This window comes from Tenrec ecaudatus, chromosome 10 (genome assembly GCF_050624435.1).
Source record: "Tenrec ecaudatus isolate mTenEca1 chromosome 10, mTenEca1.hap1, whole genome shotgun sequence".
Lineage (NCBI taxonomy): Eukaryota > Metazoa > Chordata > Mammalia > Afrosoricida > Tenrecidae > Tenrec > Tenrec ecaudatus.
The window spans coordinates 39,276,180-39,296,176 of NC_134539.1; the positions used below are offsets into that span (position 1 = coordinate 39,276,180).

Here is a 19,997-nt window from a genome sequence, read left to right on the forward strand (position 1 = left end):
AGTTGTCTTCCCTAGTTCACTATAGGGCTGAGAGATTGAGATTTCTTCTCCAGGGTGTGCAATGCTGCCTAGAGTTCGTGGATTATACATTTTGATAGCAGACTGTAAGCCAAGCGGTTTTAATAAGCCCCTGGTAGGTGTACATTTTCTTGGTTACCACTTGTCCTAGAAGATGGACAACGACCAATTTCATGTCCCCATCTAGTATCAGTAGTATGCTTTCTACAGAATCATATGGTCTGGTTGAGAAATGCGATCTGGTCTACCTGGGGAATGTTAAAAAGCAGAAGTCATCAAGAGGGCATGGGTGCCTTACTTCCCCTCTGCCTCCCTTTCCTCCCCACCTCCACCGAACCATCCTGAGGCTAGGGCCTGTTCCTGTGCCTGCTGCTTGCCAGGGCTCATGGTCTGGCCATCTCCCCGTTTGGAGGAAGCCACTGTATCATGGGACACTGGGTGTCGTGAACACTCCTCCAGTTGGAAAGAGCAGAGAACCTTTAGTGCCAGACCTGCTCTTGGTCCAGGCACCCCAGTAAGCTCCCAAAGTCATGTTTGGAGAATGACCAAAAATAAGTTTTTATTTTGGGGCAATTAGTCTTCTCTGACTGCAAAAGAAGTCAGTGAAGCAAAGCTCCCTAAATGGCATGTGAGGTGTCATTTAGGATGTTTGTACATTATCCATGTATGCTCCTTTCAGAGCTTTAAAAGAATTTGGAGCCTTGCAAATCCCACAAAAGTTAACTGTTGCTTTGGATCCTAGCAATTACAACGAATTCATATATATGTATGTATATATATATATATATATATATATATATATTTTAAGTAATGTTTATTAATACTGACTTCAACACTTGAGATGTTGTAGGGAAACCACTTGTATTTTCCTACAAGGTGGTGTTACCTTGGAAACAATCACCTGTGTGCTTCTAGACCCAGAGGGATACTCTGCTGGCAGGACGCTGGTTTCGGATCTCACCAATTCCCTCGGCGTGTTCTTGTGTGCCAGGCCCCGCCCAAGGATTCTCAACTGTGCAATATGCCCAGGATTCAGTGGTCCTGCCGAAGTTTTGACTATTTCTGGACACAAACTCTACTTCACGATGACAGCTACATGGAGGGTAAGCAGGCAATTGGTGGGCTGCATGGGTGCTGGATGAGGTTCAGAGAATAGCACATTGCTGCCTGGGATCACTGGGCCTCCATCTGTGGCGTCACGAAGGAAACGCGGGCTTCACATGGGGGTTTCCACCCACGTTTGTCTTCTTCCTAACTTTAGCTACTGCGGTGCTTTCCCTAGGGCACTTCACAAATACCAGCATGAGGATAGGGAAGAGAGCCTGTCTTCACGATCTCCCCGACCCAGTGTCTAGCAGAGGGCCCGGCACCCGCCGTCCAGTACAGACCCGCATGATTCTGTGAAGGCCTGGCCATGCTTCCCCTGCTTCAGAGTTTGTCTTCCAGGCCCAGCTTGTGAAGTCGTCCCTTGTTTGTTTTTTTCCAAAGTGGCAACAACTTGTCCTGGTACATTAGTCACTCTTCAGATACTGATTATCCGAAAATACGACAATTTCAGATTTCATTTGGTGCATTCTGAAACGAAGTCCCTAGAAGTCACCCCTGATAGCCTGGATTTCTCCGACTGGGGGTGTAGCACTGTTTTTCCCCGTCCTTTCATGTAAGGGCAGCAGTGAGGAACATTGCGAACCAGAGTATGTTCCACAGTAATAAGCACAGGGCGGATGTCGAATGACTGCAGTTTATGTAGCGGGAGGACTTGACGGGGTAGGAGCTGAGAGGCACCTTGGCATGACCCCTTTGTGGAGATGAGGAAGGGGGTCCCAGGCCACTCCATTCTGCCACGGGATCAACATGTGACTGTTAGACATGGATGTTCTTTAAGGAGTCCTGGTGGCACTGTGGGCTAGGTATTGGGCCACTAACCACAAGGTCCATGGTTCATACCTACCAACTGCTCCGTAGGAGGAAGATGAGGCTGTCCATGTAAAGACTTACCGTCTCAGTAATAGCCGTAGAGTGGTTGTTGCCCTGTAGTGGAGACCTCTTAACCGTAGGGTGGTCATCATCAAGGAGATAAAAACGGAATCATCTCAGTTATCTTGAAACTTCCTGACGTGTTCCTCCTGGACATGTCTATAGTTTCAGTAGGAAACCTTTCCACGCCCTCGCCTGGGACTGTTCTGCTATTCATGAAGAGTTCCTATCATTCATGATGCCAGAATAGAATTGAACCCCACAACCCCTTGCTTATCCTATCCTAGTTGGTATCTGGTGAGTGTATTATTGTTCCTAGAACTGTGAAGCATATTTCTTAGGGAGTCAGACTTGCCCAGGTCTGGCCCTGCCACTTATTAGCAAGTGCTTCTGTTTGTGAAATACTAATAAAGGCTTCAGGGTCCTACTGAGGATTAGCCGAATCAATATAAGCAAAGTGTGTAGCACAGGGCCTGGTACATGGTAAATGGTCAATAAGATATCATTATTGTTGTAGATAAGAAATTGAGCGGCTGTGGTAGTTACATAATCTGGTGTCAATTTGAGGATTAAGAGTGAAGAGATGGAGTCCACTCTTGTCAATTGGGTCATAGCCAATGAGACTTCTGTGTAGGCATGGCCTTTCCCTAAGATTCTGGAGATTTGGTATTTCTTCCTTGGAGGCGGGAGACACTTCTCTGCTCATTTCCTGTGACACAGCCTTGAGGAGAAGCCACATGGACCTACCCTGATGCAGCCCTGGGCGCTGGAGCAGTCCTGTGGAGACCCCTGCCAGCGCTGAGATGTTGACACCGCCACTGGATCCAAAGACTTTCTGCCCACTGGCCTGTGGTCCTCCTGCATTCGGGGTCATTGCATGTGTTTCGTGAGTCTGAAGAGGACTATATAGATTGGTATCGGACATGTGAGCTAATATCGGACTTAGGGGCTTCGACTGGGCTAGGTTGGTATGCTTTCTTAATGTACAATTACCCTTTATATAAACCTCTCTTATACACATATGAGTTTCTATGGATTTGTTTCTCTACCTGGATTAACTGAGTAATTTTTCCTCTACATATCTATTTTGTAGAGGAAATAAAACAGACTTCCTTCCTGGAATCCAGGCCACGTGTATTAATCTGCGTCTGTCTGTCTCTGGTTTGCCCGTTCTGATTAAATGATCATGACCACATCATTCCAGAACATCAAGAAGGTACCATTATCTGCCCGTTGCCCCACAAACAAAATACACTTGAATGACAGCCACTTCCACCTAGTGCTGAGGGTTCTGTAGGATGTCTGTCTTTGCCTTGAATTTCTGTAATGGTCCCTCTTGCCCTCAAGATGGGGATTCTATCTAGCTCAGAGGCCATACCTCTGCTGTTCACTTTTTGGCCCTTGGGTTTGTCGTTCACCTTGTGCTTTATGCTTCCACAACGCTATTTAAAGTACTTAAGCAGTTGACCAACTCTGGAACGTTGTGCATGCTACTTCTTCTACCTGGGATTCCAACCAATCTCTCTACCCTATGTGTGCGCGCGCACACACAAACACACACACACACAGGTGCCCAGGGTTAGGAGTCTTCTCTGTTCTCATAATACCCAATGTACATTTCTTTCTTTTTTAACGCCAATGTGCACTGACAGTTTGCCTGTGTCCCCAGCCTTCCCATTAGCGCATGGGATCAGAATTTCTTCTTAGTTTTCCATCTCCAGAAGCTAGCTCAATGCCCAGCTCATCATTGTACCCAGTAAATAAATGGTTAAATGATGCACAATGTCTTTGGGTAAGTTTTCAGTTGGATTATCTTATACTGAGTTTATGCTCTCGTGATTTGACTTGACTATATTCCAAAAGAATGAATGTGAAGAGGAGGTTGCCAGTAGTTAAAAGTGCCTGGACTGTCAGGAACGGCCAGATGCTTGAGATTGCGGGACTGCTGTGTGATACAGCTGGGCTCCCACCTGCTCCGAGGTGGACGAGAGAGCAGAAGGAGATACGGAAAGCCTATGTGAGACTTGGGCTGGGGTGGGGGTAGAACAGGCAGTGTTAAATAGACCGCTGCAGGTGTGGTCATAAGAGCTTCCTTCTCTATTCTTGGGGCTGAAGACCAGACAAGCATGGTAGGAGGCACGAAGGCCAAATGGCGGCAGGGAGGGTGGGGAAATGGCAGTTGGAAGGCAGTGATCTGGCTGCTCTAGAACTGCGCTGTCAGAGTACACCTCTCTTCTACCCTTTACAGCGACATTCTCTTGGGTAAGTTACATAATGTCTTGGACTCTTGGGTTTGGGCCATCTGTTAACTAAAGGTCATAGTCGTGCCTATCCTGTGAGGTGGTTTTGAAGATGAAAGGAGATCAACAACATGTACTTTGTAACACGTGTTGTATAAATGCCAGCTTCGGCGTTGCTTTTTGTATTGGCTGTGAAGAGGACAGATTGTGATGGGGACCATCCCTTGCTCACGGTCCCTTGTCCAGCGTCTGACCTATGAATGGAATGTGCTTGGCAAATGTTGAATTGAAGGAGGGTGGCCGAGGCAGAGGTTTTCGGAAATCCCTGAATGTGGTGTCATTTCCCAGTCTTGCCTTTGATTAAGCCATTTCACTTGCCTTTCCTGTTGCCTAGGCTCTGGGTTCTCTGGGTGTATTTCACGCCACTTCTCTAGAGCAGGGAAGAGAACAAGCATGAGCAGCGGCAGTGGGGAAGCACCCTGTAGGGCAGGGGTTGGTACCACCTCAATACTTGAATCCCCAGAGACAATGCCAACAGGACGTCCCATGTGAAGTTTCTATCCGAACATTTATTCCGCAGTTATGACTGGAGATGGCAAAGACCTGAGGCCCCCTACTCCATCCACATGGTTGGTTGTACACGAAAAGTGGGTGGAGCAAAACCGCCCAGTCACTGCATGCTCACAAGACAGCAGCTCTCAGGTCCTCCTGGAGCGAAGCCATCAAAACACAGGGAAATGAAGACACTGCCAACGTTCTTCACAAACGATAAGAAAATACTTGTAAGTAATTTTCATATAGCGATCAGGAACTAAAAATAACAATAATGAAACACACAGGGAGCCAGAATTACCCGGATGGCTTCGTGGGTGAAGAGGTACTAGAGTAACTCAACAGTGCAGAGTGAAGTGGTTTGATAACCAGAAAGCGACTTCGCCTGCGGGGGGCGGGGACGGGGGCGGGGTCTGTTCACCCAAAACACGTGAGGCAGGAGAAAGGGAGGCAGTCGTTTCTTTCCCCTTCATTGCTTGTCACCCCAAGGAAGTGCTTACTTGCGCCCAGCCTCTCACAGACATGGTGCCAACATTCCGAAACCTGCGACCTGCATGGCAGTACTCGGTTCTGATGGCAATTGCTCCATTGACCACTTCTCTGATCAGAACGGACACAGCAAGAAAGCCAGTGGCCTCACTTTCCTGTGTAGTCGTGCTTCTCCCCTGGCTCTAAGGGTGGGAAGGCGCCCCTGTGTCCACTGCCCGGAGGGAGACACATTCTGGGGCCCAGGCGGTCATTGCTATCTACCCAATCCAATCGACGCACCCAGGCATGCTTGGTCGCATGCCACCATGGGGGGTGTGACAGTCACGTCCTGCTCCTGGTTTCCTAGCACCAGAGCTTGGAAGCAGATTGGGGCCTTCCTGGTCTCATGGAATAACTAGGAGCTCACTGGACAAAGCTACGTTGTGCCCTTTCTCTTCCACACTTGATCTTAGCCAAAAGGCCGAGAAGCGATAGCCCTTTCCTTCCAAATACCACCCTCCGCCTCGGCTGACCCTCGTGCCTGCGGGGAGCTGCGTGAACAGAGGTGGAGCCGAACAGACAGGAGATTGTCAGAGGACTCACCGTTCCATGAATTCTTTTTACAAAACACAACACACTGTTTCACAAATTGCAAAACACTGGTCAAGTACTACTAATAAAAAGAACCATTGCTATTTAACATGAACAGGGCTTCTTGTTGCCACAAGCAATCATGGTTTGTCCTCCTGCGCCCCGGAACAGTGCAGTGTTGGGGGCAGTCCGCCTGCCCTCGGTTCCTGCTGCTGCTGCTGGCGGCAGCCTGGCCAGGAGACTGGAGGAAGAAACGTGCCTGGTCATCTACACGGCGGCGAGGCAGGATGGTCCGGCACGGGCTCACCACTGCTCAGAATGCCTCCATAGAGAAGCTTAAGGGAAACCCAATATACAAAAATCCAAACTTACAAAACAGATACATTAAGGGATAATGAACTGCATTACAAAAGGATTCTTTACAAAAAAATTCACCTCTCGGGGCCCTTAACTAACTAGCTTCTCAAGTACAGTCAGCATGGGAGTTGATTTATAAAAAGGTCCATGTATAACTTCTCAGGAGCATGGCTGTTGTGTGAATTGAGGTACACCTGTACATCAGCCTTCTGGTTCAGGGGTGTGCAGAGCATGTGGCCGGCGGAGTCTCTACAGCGTCCTTAGGTGCAGATGGGTGGGGATGGCTAAGGGGCATCATCTTCCAAAGGCAGTTGCAAAACTACTTCTGGCCCTGGGCCTGGGGTGAGAACACAGGGAGACAGGCTAGCATGTCAAAGCAGAATTTCTGTTTCCAGGGCTCACCTGCTCCCTTGCTGGATTGTTTCCTTGGTCAGGTTGTTGTGACTCTTAACTTGAGGGCCTGCTCACTTCTCTTACCAGTACCTCGGCCCAGCTCCACCCCCTGGGTTTTCTTAGACAACTGATTAACTGCTAAGGTGTTATCTAATTACAGCTTAAAATGTTATGCTCCCCTGCAGGAGCTGGCGAAAATGCCGGCATTGTATCCAGGTGGTGGTGGTTTTGTGCGGTCGAGCTGTTTCTGACGCATGGTGACTCAGGTGGCAGACAAGAACAGCCCCATAGACTCTCATCTTTACAGGACGGACTACCTGGTCTTTCTCCTGTGGAGCACCTGGTGGATTCAAACCTGTGACCTTTCAAAGTGTCAGTGGCCTCACACATAACAACTGTGCCATCAGGACTCCTGATCTGTCAGCCCGAGAGGAGGTGGTGGTGGTGTGTTGAGTCGGTCCCCGTGCACAGTGAGTCCACACCACAGAAGGAAATACTGCCCTGCCCCGTGCCAACCTCACAACAGGCCCAAAGGGATGGGGAGGCCTTTCTGATCCTCTGCACCTGTTGACACAGTGCTTGGCACTGAGATAAAGTCACTGTGGGCAGTGGACTTAATCGGGGCGGAACAGTGATGCTGCAAAGGCAAAGTAAATAACATAAATAAACAAGGAAGACAAAGCCTGCATGGTGTGGGGTGGGAGTAGGGTGGAAGGAAAACAAAGGAAGATGAGTTAGCAGGTACATGCTTAAATAAACAGAACAACCCCCCCAAAAAGCAAAACAAAAAACAAACCACCCCACACTCTCAAAAAGTTTCCTCTCTCCTTACTTCTTCCTACGCCTAGAGTAGCGAAACTTCCTGAACAGAGGTTCTTCGAGAGTAATCTTTGGACCTTAAGTATCACTCGTCTGCGGCTACGCGGGGGTTTCTGCGTCCACTTCCAGGATGCCCGCCAGCCAGTCTCTGGGGAGGGGCATGGCAAGGAGCATTTCAGGGAGTTCCCACGGGAAGTCTTGATACGCTAGCATTTAGGAGCTGCTGTTCTAGAGAGTTCTCCCATTCCTTTCCCGTTTAGCTGTTGTGCAGTGGGGGAAGGGATGCCTAAGTGGGAGTGTGAGGGCCTTATGGGAGGCGGGGTGGGGCTGGAGGATAATGGGGGGGGCGGGAGCCAAAGCCCATTCGGAGATGAGTCGGGGGAGCATGGGAGGCTGTCAGTACAGATGTGAAAGGCCCCTGGATGTGGAAGCTTGGGAGACTCGGACTTGGCTTTCTCTTCTGGGGTTCCTGCAGCTCACAGCTAGGTGGCTACGGATCTGAAAATGGCCTGGCATAGGGCTTTCAGATCACCTGCCTGTAAGCCACAGTGCCAGCTCCGGTGTCCTGGCATAGGGCTTTCAGATCACCTGCCTGTAAGCCACAGTGCCAGCTCCAGCGTCCTATTCAAAGGTTCTTTCTCTGCCTTCACTTTGCATTACAAAAGGCCCGTGCTACAGTGGAGATGTTGGGTGATAGGAGAAGCTCAGTCCTATTTACTTCTTAGCCAAGTTGCCTGGCTAGTGCAAACCTTTTGTTCTGAAAGCATCCGTATGTGTGAAATGCCTCTGTTCCCATCACCACCTCCTTGTCTGCTTTTGTGCCGGCAGGTCAGCTATTTCTACTCAGTGCTACTTGGATGGAGTCGAGGGCACTGGGGTCTTACCAGTTATTTTTAACGTATCCAGCCCTCCAAGCCTAAATTACTCTAGCTCCCACTCTACATCCCTGTTCGGAATATTGGGGCACATCGAGATCGGGGAGTTTGAGGAAAAGCTACAACCTTGTCTTCTCCTGTTATACACAAAGATTAAAACCACAACCCGAGGAAGCCCCGGTCAGAAGGGCAAGCTCATCCCTTGTTCACAGTGCAGAGCAAGGGCGTGAGGTGGCACCTGGGGAAAAGGCGAATGGGAGCCGCGGCTGCCTGGGGACTCAGGTCCCTTCCGCTAAACCGTCCCCTCTTCTGGCACGTCCATCGTGACTCCTGGCCGGAGTACAACTGCCCTGTGTGGTTCCACGGCTGACATCGTACAGAAGGAGGCTGCCGCACGGTTCCTCACGGGGTGCCTGGGGGTTTCAAACTCCCCCGGATCTGCGAGCTGTGGTTAGCATCCAAGCACTTTAACCACACTGCCACTACAGGCTCGTTCAGATGCCTTACCAGCAGTTCTCAACCTGTGGGTCGGGACCCCTTTCCTAACAGTAGCAAAATGACAGGGATGAAGTAGCAACGGAAATCATGTTATGGTTGGGGGGGGGGGGTCACCACCACATGAAGAACTGTAGGAAAGGGTCGCGGCGTGAGGAAGATTGAGAACCACTGCCTTAGCCTTACTGAGCTACCCCCTGTGAAAAAAGACTCCCATCCTGGAGGCCTGGGAAGAAAGTGCTGCTGCTGCTCCCCAGGCTCAGGAGAACAGACTGGACCTCTAAGAGGACCCGGAGCCCCAGCCTCCCCACAGCTGGGCCAATAGGTACAAAAGAGCATTCAATACAAAGTGTCTCCGAGGAGTGCCAAGGACAGAGAAGGGGCCGCTGTGACCGCCTAGGACTCACAAGTCCGGTTTGTCCTTTGAAACTCTTCCAGCTCTGTTTTCCTGCTCACAGCCGCCTGCAGCTCCTGGCGGATCACCTGGATCTGCCGCTCCAGCTCCGAGAGTTCCTGCCTCACCGCATCCCGGGCCGCCATGTGGAGGGCATCTGCTTTCCCGTTGGTGGTCAGGGAGGCAGGGAGCTCCTTTTGCCTGGGAGGGAGAGGGAGGTCCTGGGGGGCCCGGAGGCCTAGCTGGTTGGGGCCTCCCTCCTCGTTAAAGATGTATTTGCCCCGGTTGTCATGACTCAGATGGGAGGTATTCCACACTGCGAGCTGACGGGGCCCCATATTGGACCTAGGAAGCAAAGAGAGAATTGGAGATTTACCTTCCATTCCTCAGCTCTCTGCCAGCTGCTTCCCTGGTGATCAATAGGGAGCTTCCCCCGTTGTCCCCCCTCAAAGGGCTCAAGGAGAAAGAGAATGCTTAGAAATTGTTGATGCCGACCATTCTACGTCTGCTTGATATAATGAGCGTATGGACTGGCATAACATATGAAAGCACCCCAATGAAATGATTTATTTAAAAAAGAAAAAGGATCCAGCTGGCATGCACTGTAGAGAGGAAGTCACAAAGCCTTGGAGAGACTGCCTGCTAACGCGCCCTGGGGCCCAGAGTAGCCATCAAATCCCTCTGCTCTGGCGTTCAGGGTCTGTTCAAGACGGGGGTCTCATTGGAAGGGCTGCGGCACATTCTTTTATGACGAACCTCATGCCTTTTAATTCCCTTCTCTCAAGTGGGGGTCAGCAGGCAACACTGCCTTGAGACGTTCCAGGGCCATAAAGACGATGCTTTCTGAACAGGGAAAATCTGTGTGCTCAGCTGTTGGACTGTGTGCATGAGCCTGCTGAGAGAGCTTAAAATATGTCTGCTGCCTGGTCCCCAGGCCCGCCCCGGCGATGCTTGCTACTTGATTTAGGGGAGAATGGAAGCAGCACAGGCAGCGGGCTTCAGGAAAGTGCCCCATTACAGAGACGACGACATTATGTGGGTTGAAATGACAGGTTGGCCTGCAGCTTGAAAAAGAAAACCCTCCTGTTCTTGCTGGGATAATGAAAGTCAAATAGCAACTGATTTGCAATTCTCTTTGGGGCTGGCACGCTGCTACCTCCCACTACCTTCTCAGGGAGTTGGCCATGGACAGTGAGTGAGTTACTGCCAGGAAGGCCCAGGAGGGGCTGAGGCTGTTTCAGGAGCACACGTCTACAGTTAGATATAAGACCAGAGATGAGCCCCCCCCACAGCAGCTGGTTTCTTTTGATCTGGTTTCAGGAGGACGAGGAGAAGGAAGCAGAGAACCACCACAGTCAATCCGAGTATGTTCTGTTCCCGTCCTCTGACTTTTACCAGGAGGATGTGTGGGAAGGATAATTGAATCTTGATTCAGGCACATCGATAAGATTGGCCATGCAAACTGGCTGGCTGACCCAAAGATTCATGAGCAACTTGCTACTGATTAAAATGTTAAGTATTTTTTTTTTTAAATGTTAAGTATTGAGATGGTTTCGCACAACAAAAACAGGCCTCCGAGCCATTAAAAGACACGGACTCCAAGCTACCCTGCAGGGCTTTAGAATCCCTCATATCATTCAGCAGAGTACACCAAAGCGCAGTTTTCATGTGCTCTGGCTTGGTGAAAAGATTCATAATGAACCCACTTATAGCCCACCTGGCCTCAGATGGGACTCAAGGAGAAGAGGCCATCATGATTTCCTTCTGGCCACTTTTCAAGTATTCTCCTACTGAGTCTCAATGGTTTGACAACAGTCATCGCGCGCGCGTGTGTGTGCGTGCGTGCGCGTGTGCGTGCATGCGTGTGTGTGTATTATATGGCCGTAGTTTCTATGTGTCTCCACTGGGGGGAGAGGAAAGGGATCTAGGGGGGATGTGTATCAAGGACCCAGTGAGGTGAAAGATAGAAACTAACATCTAGTAATCACATGTCGAATACAACAAAGACTCTAAGTAATCATGTCTGATGGGTGTTGGTAGCAAGCAGAGAATACCACAAAGATGTTCATGCGTGTTTTACTGACTGTGCAAAAAAGCATTAGAAAAAGCCATGGATAAAAATTCCCATGGCAAAGAATGGGAATTCTGGAATGCTTTATTTGCCCTGTGGAGTCTGGACACAGACGGGAAGCACTGTTGGAACAGAGCAAGGGGATATTGCAGGGTTAAAAATGGAGAATGGGGCTTGGCAGGGTTATTTCCTTGCACCAAACTTATTTGATCTGTTTCCTGAGCAAATAATCAGAGAAGCTGAATTACACGAAAAAGGATTTCGCATTAGGATTTGAGGAAGATTTAGAAGAAGTCCACACCAACTTGAAAGCAAGCAGTACCAACACCAAGTTTAAGTTGCCATATGTTTTAACCAGTGGTTCTCAACCTGGGGGTTGAAACCCCCTTGGGGGTTGAACGACCCTTTCACAGGAGTCACCCGATTCGTAACAGTAGCAAAATTAGTTATGAAGTAGCAATGAAATAATTTTATGTTTGGGGGGTCACCACCACATGAAGAACTGTAGGAAAGGGTTGTGACAATAGGAAGGTGGAGAACAACTTAAGCCTTCCTCAGCTCCAGAGGGATATTCTATGTGCTATCTGATCAGTGAGTGGGCTATATTTCTCTCTCTCTCTCTCTCTCTCTCTCTCTCTCTCTCTCTCTCTCACACACACACACACACACACACACACACACACACACACACACACACACACACACACACACACAAACAAGGCCTCACAGATAACCGGTTACCATTGAGCATTGAGGTTTGACCCTTGAGTAGAGGGAGAACGGGGAGGGTGGGGGGCTCTAAGCCCTCATTGTGTTTGAAAAGTTACAGCTGTTGAGTTGCAGGAAGGTGGACATAGGAGATAGGGATTCAAGATAAGCCAGGGGATATAAACAATACCCTCCCCTTGGGTGGGTTAGTGCCCTGTGCCCCCACTACCCATTTCTTTTTAATTTATTTTTCTTATTCATTCATTCATTCATTTGTTTGTTTGTTTGTTCCTTCCCCTTTCCCCACCTTCTTTTTACTTGTTTACCATGTGTATCCCTGTATTTGATCTGGCCCCTGCCATATTACCTGGCCCTCATCTCCACAGGGAAAGAGGGACCAGACTTCAACCCAGTGCTCCAAGATGTGAATGCAACATGCTGGCGTGGAGTAGGGAACCAGTGGAGAGGTCTGGGGGGCTGGCCCCAATCCCAACTACTAAGTGGACACCTGCCCCTCCCCCCAGAAGAATTTATTTCAAAAGATGGCATTGAATCTGCAGCTCCAGGAGAGGGACATATCTGACTGTAGCACATGGGAGCAGATGAAGGGGGAGGAGGATAGCGTGGAGCCCATCCTGGCCCACCAGGCCTTGAGGACGATGTTCCCGACTAGAGCAGCCAGTCCACAGAGAGGACCACATTGCCGGCCCCACTATGAGACACGATGTCCCTCACTGACCTATAGCCCTACAGGGGACAACACTGGAGACACAGTGTGGGCATTGCACCCAATCTGATCCCGCCACACCGATTCAAAACACTAAGGGCTGCAACAGAACAGCAAGGGAGCGGAGTGGCGAGGTCCCCAGGGAATGCTGAAGGTGGACTTTGGGGTCAGGGGGTGTGCTCCCACAGACTGGATGGTAAAACACTCCTAAAAGCCAACAAATTATCCTTGAACTAACTACAAACTTTTCTTTCTTGTGTTTCATTTTGTTTGTTTTTTTGTCATTGGTTTGTTGTTATTATTTGGTTGTATGTTTTTGCTTGGTTTTGCTCTGTCTTGTTTTTGTGCATGTTATTATCTCCGCAGGTCTGTCTAAATAAGATAGTCTGGATGAACAATCTGGAGGAGAAAACAATGGGCCCGACAGTTCCGGGGGACATGGGAGAGGGGGAGGTGGGGGGAAAGAAGTGGTGTTGACAAACCCAGGGACAAGGGAACAACATGGGATCCAAATTGGTGGTGAGGGGGGAGTGGCAGGCCTGGTAGGGAATGATCAAGGGTAAGATAATGTAAAGAACAGGTATAGCTATAACCCAGGTGGGGACGGAGCATGGTAGTGGGGCAGGAGGAAAGTCAAGGGAAATAGAGGAAAGAGCTAGGAGGCAAAGGGCATTTATAGAGTCTAGATAAAGACATGTACATATGAAAATATATTTATATACAAGAATGGAGAAATAGATCTATGTGCATATATTTATAGGTTTAATATTAAGATAGCAGAAGGACATTGGGCCTCCACTCAAGTACACTCCATCAATGCAAGAATACTTTCTTCTATTAAATTGGCATTCTATGATGCTCACCTTCCCTACACAACCGCTGAAGACAAAGTGGGTGAATAAGCAAATGTGGTGAAGAAAGCTGATGGTGCCCGGCTATCAAAAGAGATAGCATCTGGGGTCTTAAAGGCTTGAAGGTAAACTAGCGGCCATCTAGCTCAGAAGCAACAAAGCCCATGTGGAAGAAGCACACTAGCCTGTGTGATCACGAGCTGGCAAAGGGATCAGGTATCAGGCATCAAAGAACAAAAAATCATATCATAGTGAATGAGGGGGGGAGTGCAGAGTGGAGATCCAAAGCCCATTTGTAGACCACTGGAGATCCTCTTGCAGAGGGTCTCAGATAGGAGACGAGCCAGACAGGGTGCGATGTAGCATGAGGAAAAATACAACTTTCCTCAAGTTCCTAAATGCTTCTCCTGCCCCGCCCCCCTCCTGCCCCACGATTATCATGATCGGAATTCTGCCTTGAAAGTCTGGCTAGACCAGAGGATGTACACTGGTACAGATAGAAACTGGAAACACAGGGAATCCAGGGTAGATGATCCCTTCAGGGCCAGTGGTCTGAGTGGCGATACTGGGTGGGAGGGGGGTGGCGAAGGGGTGGTAGAGGGAGGCAGGGTTGGAAAGGGGGAACCAACTACAAGGATCTACATGTGACCTCCTCCCTGGGGGACAGACAATAGAAAAGTGGGTGAAGGGAGATGTCGGACAGGGCAAGATATGACAAAATAATAATTTATAAATTATCAAGGGTTCATGAGGGAGAGGGCAGTAGGGAGGGAGGGGAAAAAAGAGGACCTGATGCCAAGGGCTCAAGTGGAGAGCAAATGTTTTGAGCATGATGAGGGCAATGAATGTACAAATGTGTTTTACATAATTGCTGACTCTGGTAATAGTTGTATGAGCCCCTAATAAAATGATTTTAAAAATAAGCCAGGGAGATGCTCTGCCTTAGCTCCTTCTGAAAATAACAGCTTCCAGAAGGCAGTCTATCAAAAAAAAAAGTGGCTAAGTGGAGTAGAAGGCACATTTGGTCCTCAGTGTAGGTGAGAGAGGCGAGGCGATGGACCACATCCCTCTTGGATGGCGCGGTTGAACTCTGTGTCTGCGATCGCTGGGAACCAAGCATGCTCTCAGTTTGTGCTGATGTCTTGCTGCTGTAGGGGCTCCTCCTGCTGCTCCGGCTGAGAATTCACGTTAACAATCATTATAGGAAAAAACATACCTATGAATGATGACAGAACAGCTGCAGCCCGATTGGTCTGCAGCTCGTCACGAACAGGGCCGCAATCTGACCGAGGAATGGCACACACGGAGAGGCAGAGGGGGCAGTAGGCTCAATGGTTGGAAAGAAACTTTACGAAACAATGAAGATGATTGTGATGAGTGAGATACAAACTGGGAGAAGATGAGGGCCACAGTCTCAGGGGAAATAGAAACAATAAAAACATATCCTCTTTTTTCCTCTTCTATTTAAAAATAAGAGGTGTGGATTTCAGATGGTAAAACTGCTCAGAAAGCCAAGTTTTGCTCTGGAGCAATCTCATCAGTGATGATGGCCCACCCTGAGGGTGGCCTCTGGAGATCTGGAAGAACCAGCAGGACACCCAGTCGAGGTTGGGGAGGAACCAGATCCCAAAGACTGACCTTTCAGGGACTACAAACAAGGCCATGGCCACCAGAGACTCACAGCCAAGGTACGTGTGGACCTTCCGTTTTCATACGTCCCCAGTTAAGCTCGCCACTTCCTATGGAGATGGATGAGGCAGACCATGTGTGTGGCATATCCTTGATATCCTGTGGAGGCCCAGGAAGGACTGGGGAGCGGACACACACCAACACAGGCTGTGTCACAGGCAATGGATCCCCTGCAGTCCTCAGGACTTAGATACGCCAGGGGCTCTTTTGAAGTCCCCTCCTGTTTTGCACACAATAGGAATGGACCACAGTTATCAAGGAGTTGCTTGTGTTCAGAGCTTTGTGTGTATTATTTCATTTTAGCCAAAATCTACATGACATAAGTACTGCCCCCAATATTTTGACTCTACTGTATTTCACTGTCCCTGTGTGTGTATACACCTGTTGGTGGTGTAGTGGTGACATGTTGGGGCTGCCGTCTGCAGGGTCAGCAGTTCCAAACCATCAGCCACTCCTGGAGACAAAGACTGGGTGTTTAACTCCCATAAACAGTTCTGGTCTCAGAAATCCTCCAGGGGTCGTTATGAGTCAGCAATGATTTGATGTCAGTGAGTTTGGTCTATATACATATAAATTTTATCTGCCCTATTTCTACCTGTGACTACATGCATTTAAAATGATCTTGTTTATCTTGAATCATCCCAAGTTCATTCCCCCTTTGAGCACAGCACCTCAGCCACATCGCAACACTTTCACTGTGGCAAATAGACAGGGACCTGGCACCAGCTCTTACCTTTTCTCCACATGCTTGGTCTGGAAGCACTGCTGCGTTTCCTCCACAAAGGACGTGTTCAGTGCTCTGTGCAGTCTCTGGGGGAAGACAGACACACAGGCAGAGGTCGTGAGAGACACGTGGGGCATGGGACAAACTATGTCCTGACTTAACAAACCTTGGCCTCTTCACAGTTTTCCAGGAATGCCCCCAAACAGATCCACATTCAGCCCCAATCTCGGAAGAACAAGAACTTGATTTATAGGTTGACAGCCTAGAAAAGCTCAGGGCTTGCAAAAAGGAATGTGATATAAAGTAGAGCTATCGCCGATAATGTGTAGCAAAGGGCAGTGTGTCACGAGTCAGAGGTGGGGCCAGCACTTCAAGCCTGGACTTCCAGAAGGGGAAGAGTTAAGTGAACCATCTTCCTATACACCGGAAGGGGTCAGTTGTCTGCAGAGTGTTAGGAGACAAAATATGTTTAGAAGACAAAAATCCTTCTTGGGCTGAGAGTAGGAAGAACGAGATTCCACTGTGAGCCAATCACCAGTAGTGACCCATCGGTGATTAAAATAGAAGAAAACGCACCAGGCAGAGCAGAATAACTGTGTTCACCGTAAGGTTCCCACTTGGCTCTTAACCTAAAGGTTGTCGATTGGTGGAGTAGTGATTACACATTGGACTGCTAATCACAAAGCCAGCAGTTCAAAACCACCAACCACTTGGAGGGAGGAAGGTGAGGCTTTCTATTCCCGTTAATATTTAGAGTCTGGGAAACTCACAGGGACAGGACCCCCTGCCCTCCTAGCAGTGAGCTGCCAGTTCTGCCGCTTTTGCCCCGTCCGTGTCCTCTCACCGGCAAGGGAAACCAAACCCACCGCCAAGAGGACATGTGTTTACCGTAACAGGTATAGCAGCGACTCAGAGGCCTCCAAGCCCATTAAACCCATTGCTGGGGGTTGATTAACTCACAGTGACCCCAAAGGACAGAAAATAACTGCCCCCCAGGGGTTCCATGCCCATGGGGCTACTGTTTATGGGAGCAGACTGCTCTCCTCGATGTCCCTGGGAGTGGCTGATGGTTACACCCTCGGCACTTGGTGAGGGATTGGCAGTTGGTAATACAAGAAAGAAGAAAATGTTCTAAGACATAACTCTTCTTAATAGGATTAACCCATTGACTTGTATGATACGTAAATTAGATGTCAACAAAAATGATTTTTTACAGAAGGCGAGCGGCATATCACTCAGGGTCAAGGGGAGTGAATGAGACCCAGGGAACTGGACCCTGCGCTTGGAGGGTGTCCGCAGTATCCTCATTCTCTTGTAACCAGTCCTTTGTCAATCGACCTGGGGGTCTGTAAGGGGGTCGTCCCATCACAGGTCGTTCTAAAGGTTAAGAATCTTGACCGAGAGCCCCGGGACACTCACCTGACTGGTGTGGAGCCAGTACTTCAGCTTGGACTTATTTTTGATTCGCGGCAGCAGGAGCCTGTGCACGATGTGTTCCCCAATGGTGGTCAAGATGGACAAGCCGAGTCCAATGCACAGCATCACGAAGAGGCCAGAGAAGTGCTTGATGCCCATTTGCAAAGTCTGGGGCAGAACAGGAAAGGAGAAGCCATGAACTTCACACTTGTCACTCTTGGACTCAAGAGTCTGCTTCTGGGCCCAAGGGAAGCTGGAGATGATCCGGTTCATCCCTGATCTGCCCCTCCCTGCGGTGAATGCTACAGACTACCCCGAAAAAGGACTTCAGCCTGTGTCAGGCTGAAGATGGCTGCAGAACACACTGCAAGGGTCCCAGTCACATATACGACCCAGTGTATGAATGTTCCCAGCAGCTGTCTAGAGAGACCCTGGGCCTATGTCACACACACACACACACACACACACACACACACACAGAGAGAAATATTTAAAACAGTAGGGCACTGACTAGTCATCAATGGAAAGCTCTTCCCTATGGCTATTGAATCAATCGGGCTTGGAGGAAAAGATGAGGTATTCAATAATTTTGGTGTTTAGAACTGGTAGGGAACACGGAGATATCTCGTTCAGCCTTCTTACTTTATAGATAAGGATCCTGGAACCAGAGAAATTAAGTAAGTTGAGCTGGCTACAAGTGGAGGTTTTCATGGAGGAGAAAGAGCTAGGACCTAGTAAACCTGCTTACTTTGGCTGGGTATGTCGCGTTGAGGTGGTGTCAGGTGCTGTCCAATCGGTTTCTACGTAAAGTGACTCAAACCACAGAAGCAAATTCACTGCCATCAGTCATTGCTGACTCATAGCAACCCCGTGAGTTTCCGAGACTGTCAATGTTTACAGAACTAGGAAGCCCAGTCTTGAAGAGCTGCTGGTGGTTTCAAACTGCTGACCATGCGGATGGCAGCCCAACACATCACCACTACACCACCAGCGCTCCTTCATAGGGACCCAGAGTCCAGCAAAAGGAAACCCTGCTTTGTTGTGCACCATCATCACAATTGTGATGCTTGATCCCATTGTTGCAGCCCCTCATCTCAGTGAGGGCCTTCCTCCTTTATACGACCCTCAACCTTACAAAACACATCGCCCTTTCCCAGGTACTAGTCTCTCCTGATAACAGCTTCATCGTGGGTGAGATGATGTCTTTCCAAGGAGCTGGTACTTGGCACTTGTTCCAAACAGCTTGGCTTGTTCTTCAGAGCAAGCACACACACATGTACTGGAAAATTGCCTTTGGTCACTTGTACCTATTACAGTGTGTATTGTAATATGGCTATTGTAGAATAATTCTATGGCTTATTATCTTACTGGATCAAGGTCAAATACAGAAATTCATTCCAGAAATTAACACTAACATTACCGAACATTTAGCCAAACTGTAAGAAGATGGGCCCAAGCTCACTGCTATTGAGTTGACTGTGCCTCTTTGGGTCTGTACAGAGCAGACTAGAACCTCCCTGTGGGTTTCTGAGACTGTAACTTTTTGCAGGAGTGGAGTCTCATCTTCCTTCCACAGAGTGGCTGGTGGTTTCAAACTGCTGACCTCATGGTTAACAGACCACAGAGTAACACATATGCCACCAGTACTTCTAAGTAGATGGGTAGTACTTGCTTATAGGCACTGCCAAGATGAGAAAGCAAGATGTAACTTATAATGAATCATGGTGCCTTTAAACACATACTTTTCCATTGCTATTGTGCACAACAATGATGATTCTCTTTTTCCTCTTATTACCTGAGAACAAATAGGCTGTACTCCATTTATAGAACACAGACCTTTCCTTCATGTTCTGTGCTTTACACCCACTCACTGTCATGAAAGCAGAGACTGCTTCTTGACTGGCCATCCAACATGTGTTTATGCACACACATAGCTAATCTTATAATAAAGTCTATAAATGACATTTCATGATTATGTCACACTGTGGGGACCTGAGCCTCACAGAGATTAATTTATCTACTTCTGATCATATAAGCTAACACTTAGGGGAGTCAGGTTCTGGACCCAGCAATACCTGAGGCCAAAGCCTTCCTGCTTCTCAAGCACACACCGTTTTCATTGGCCCTTGTTATGTGAGCTCACACTGCTGATCCTAAGGGGAAAGAGGAAGCTGCTGTCTCCCGTAAAGATTGACAGACTCGGAAACTCCATGGAGAGGAGGTGAATATTCACGTTAGCAGCGGGAACACAGTTTTTATTCAAACATCCACGATCACCTGGCTGTGAGCACCATCGACAGTGGTTTCCGCTCTGTCTGAATCTGGGTGTTGAAAGTACAGCCACCGTTGTCACCAGCTGTGCTTTCTAGAGGTTGGGATGTGTTTCACCCCATTATACACGAGATATTTGCACCTTCCCCACAGGATCGTGTGCAAACTTTTCCCCTCATAAAATACACCTTGTTCCGCTGAACACTCATCTGGTCCAGGGAGGAGGAAGAAGAGGAACCAAGGACCATCAGTGTCAGATGGTTGAAATGAATTTAGCTCGTGCAGACCGCAGGACAACTGCTGTTGCCAAGCAGGAGCAGACACGTCACAGCCAGAAATGTAATCAGAAGCCTAGTCGCAG

General features: G+C 48.8%; 1 protein-coding gene across 1 annotated transcript in view; it reads right to left on the minus strand.

Moving 5' to 3' along the window:
* Window positions 1-907: 907 nt before the first annotated feature.
* The window catches only part of GRIN3A (glutamate ionotropic receptor NMDA type subunit 3A), a 230,729-nt gene continuing 211,639 nt past the window's right edge, over window positions 908-19,997 (minus strand). Inside the window, exons 7-9 of the mRNA XM_075560251.1 lie at window positions 17,369-17,533; window positions 15,959-16,035; window positions 908-9,524 (exon numbers count right to left, since the gene is read on the minus strand). Of these exons, the coding sequence (XP_075416366.1) occupies window positions 9,182-9,524; window positions 15,959-16,035; window positions 17,369-17,533 (585 nt within the window). The 3' untranslated portion in view covers window positions 908-9,181. The remainder of the gene's footprint in view (window positions 9,525-15,958; window positions 16,036-17,368; window positions 17,534-19,997) is intronic.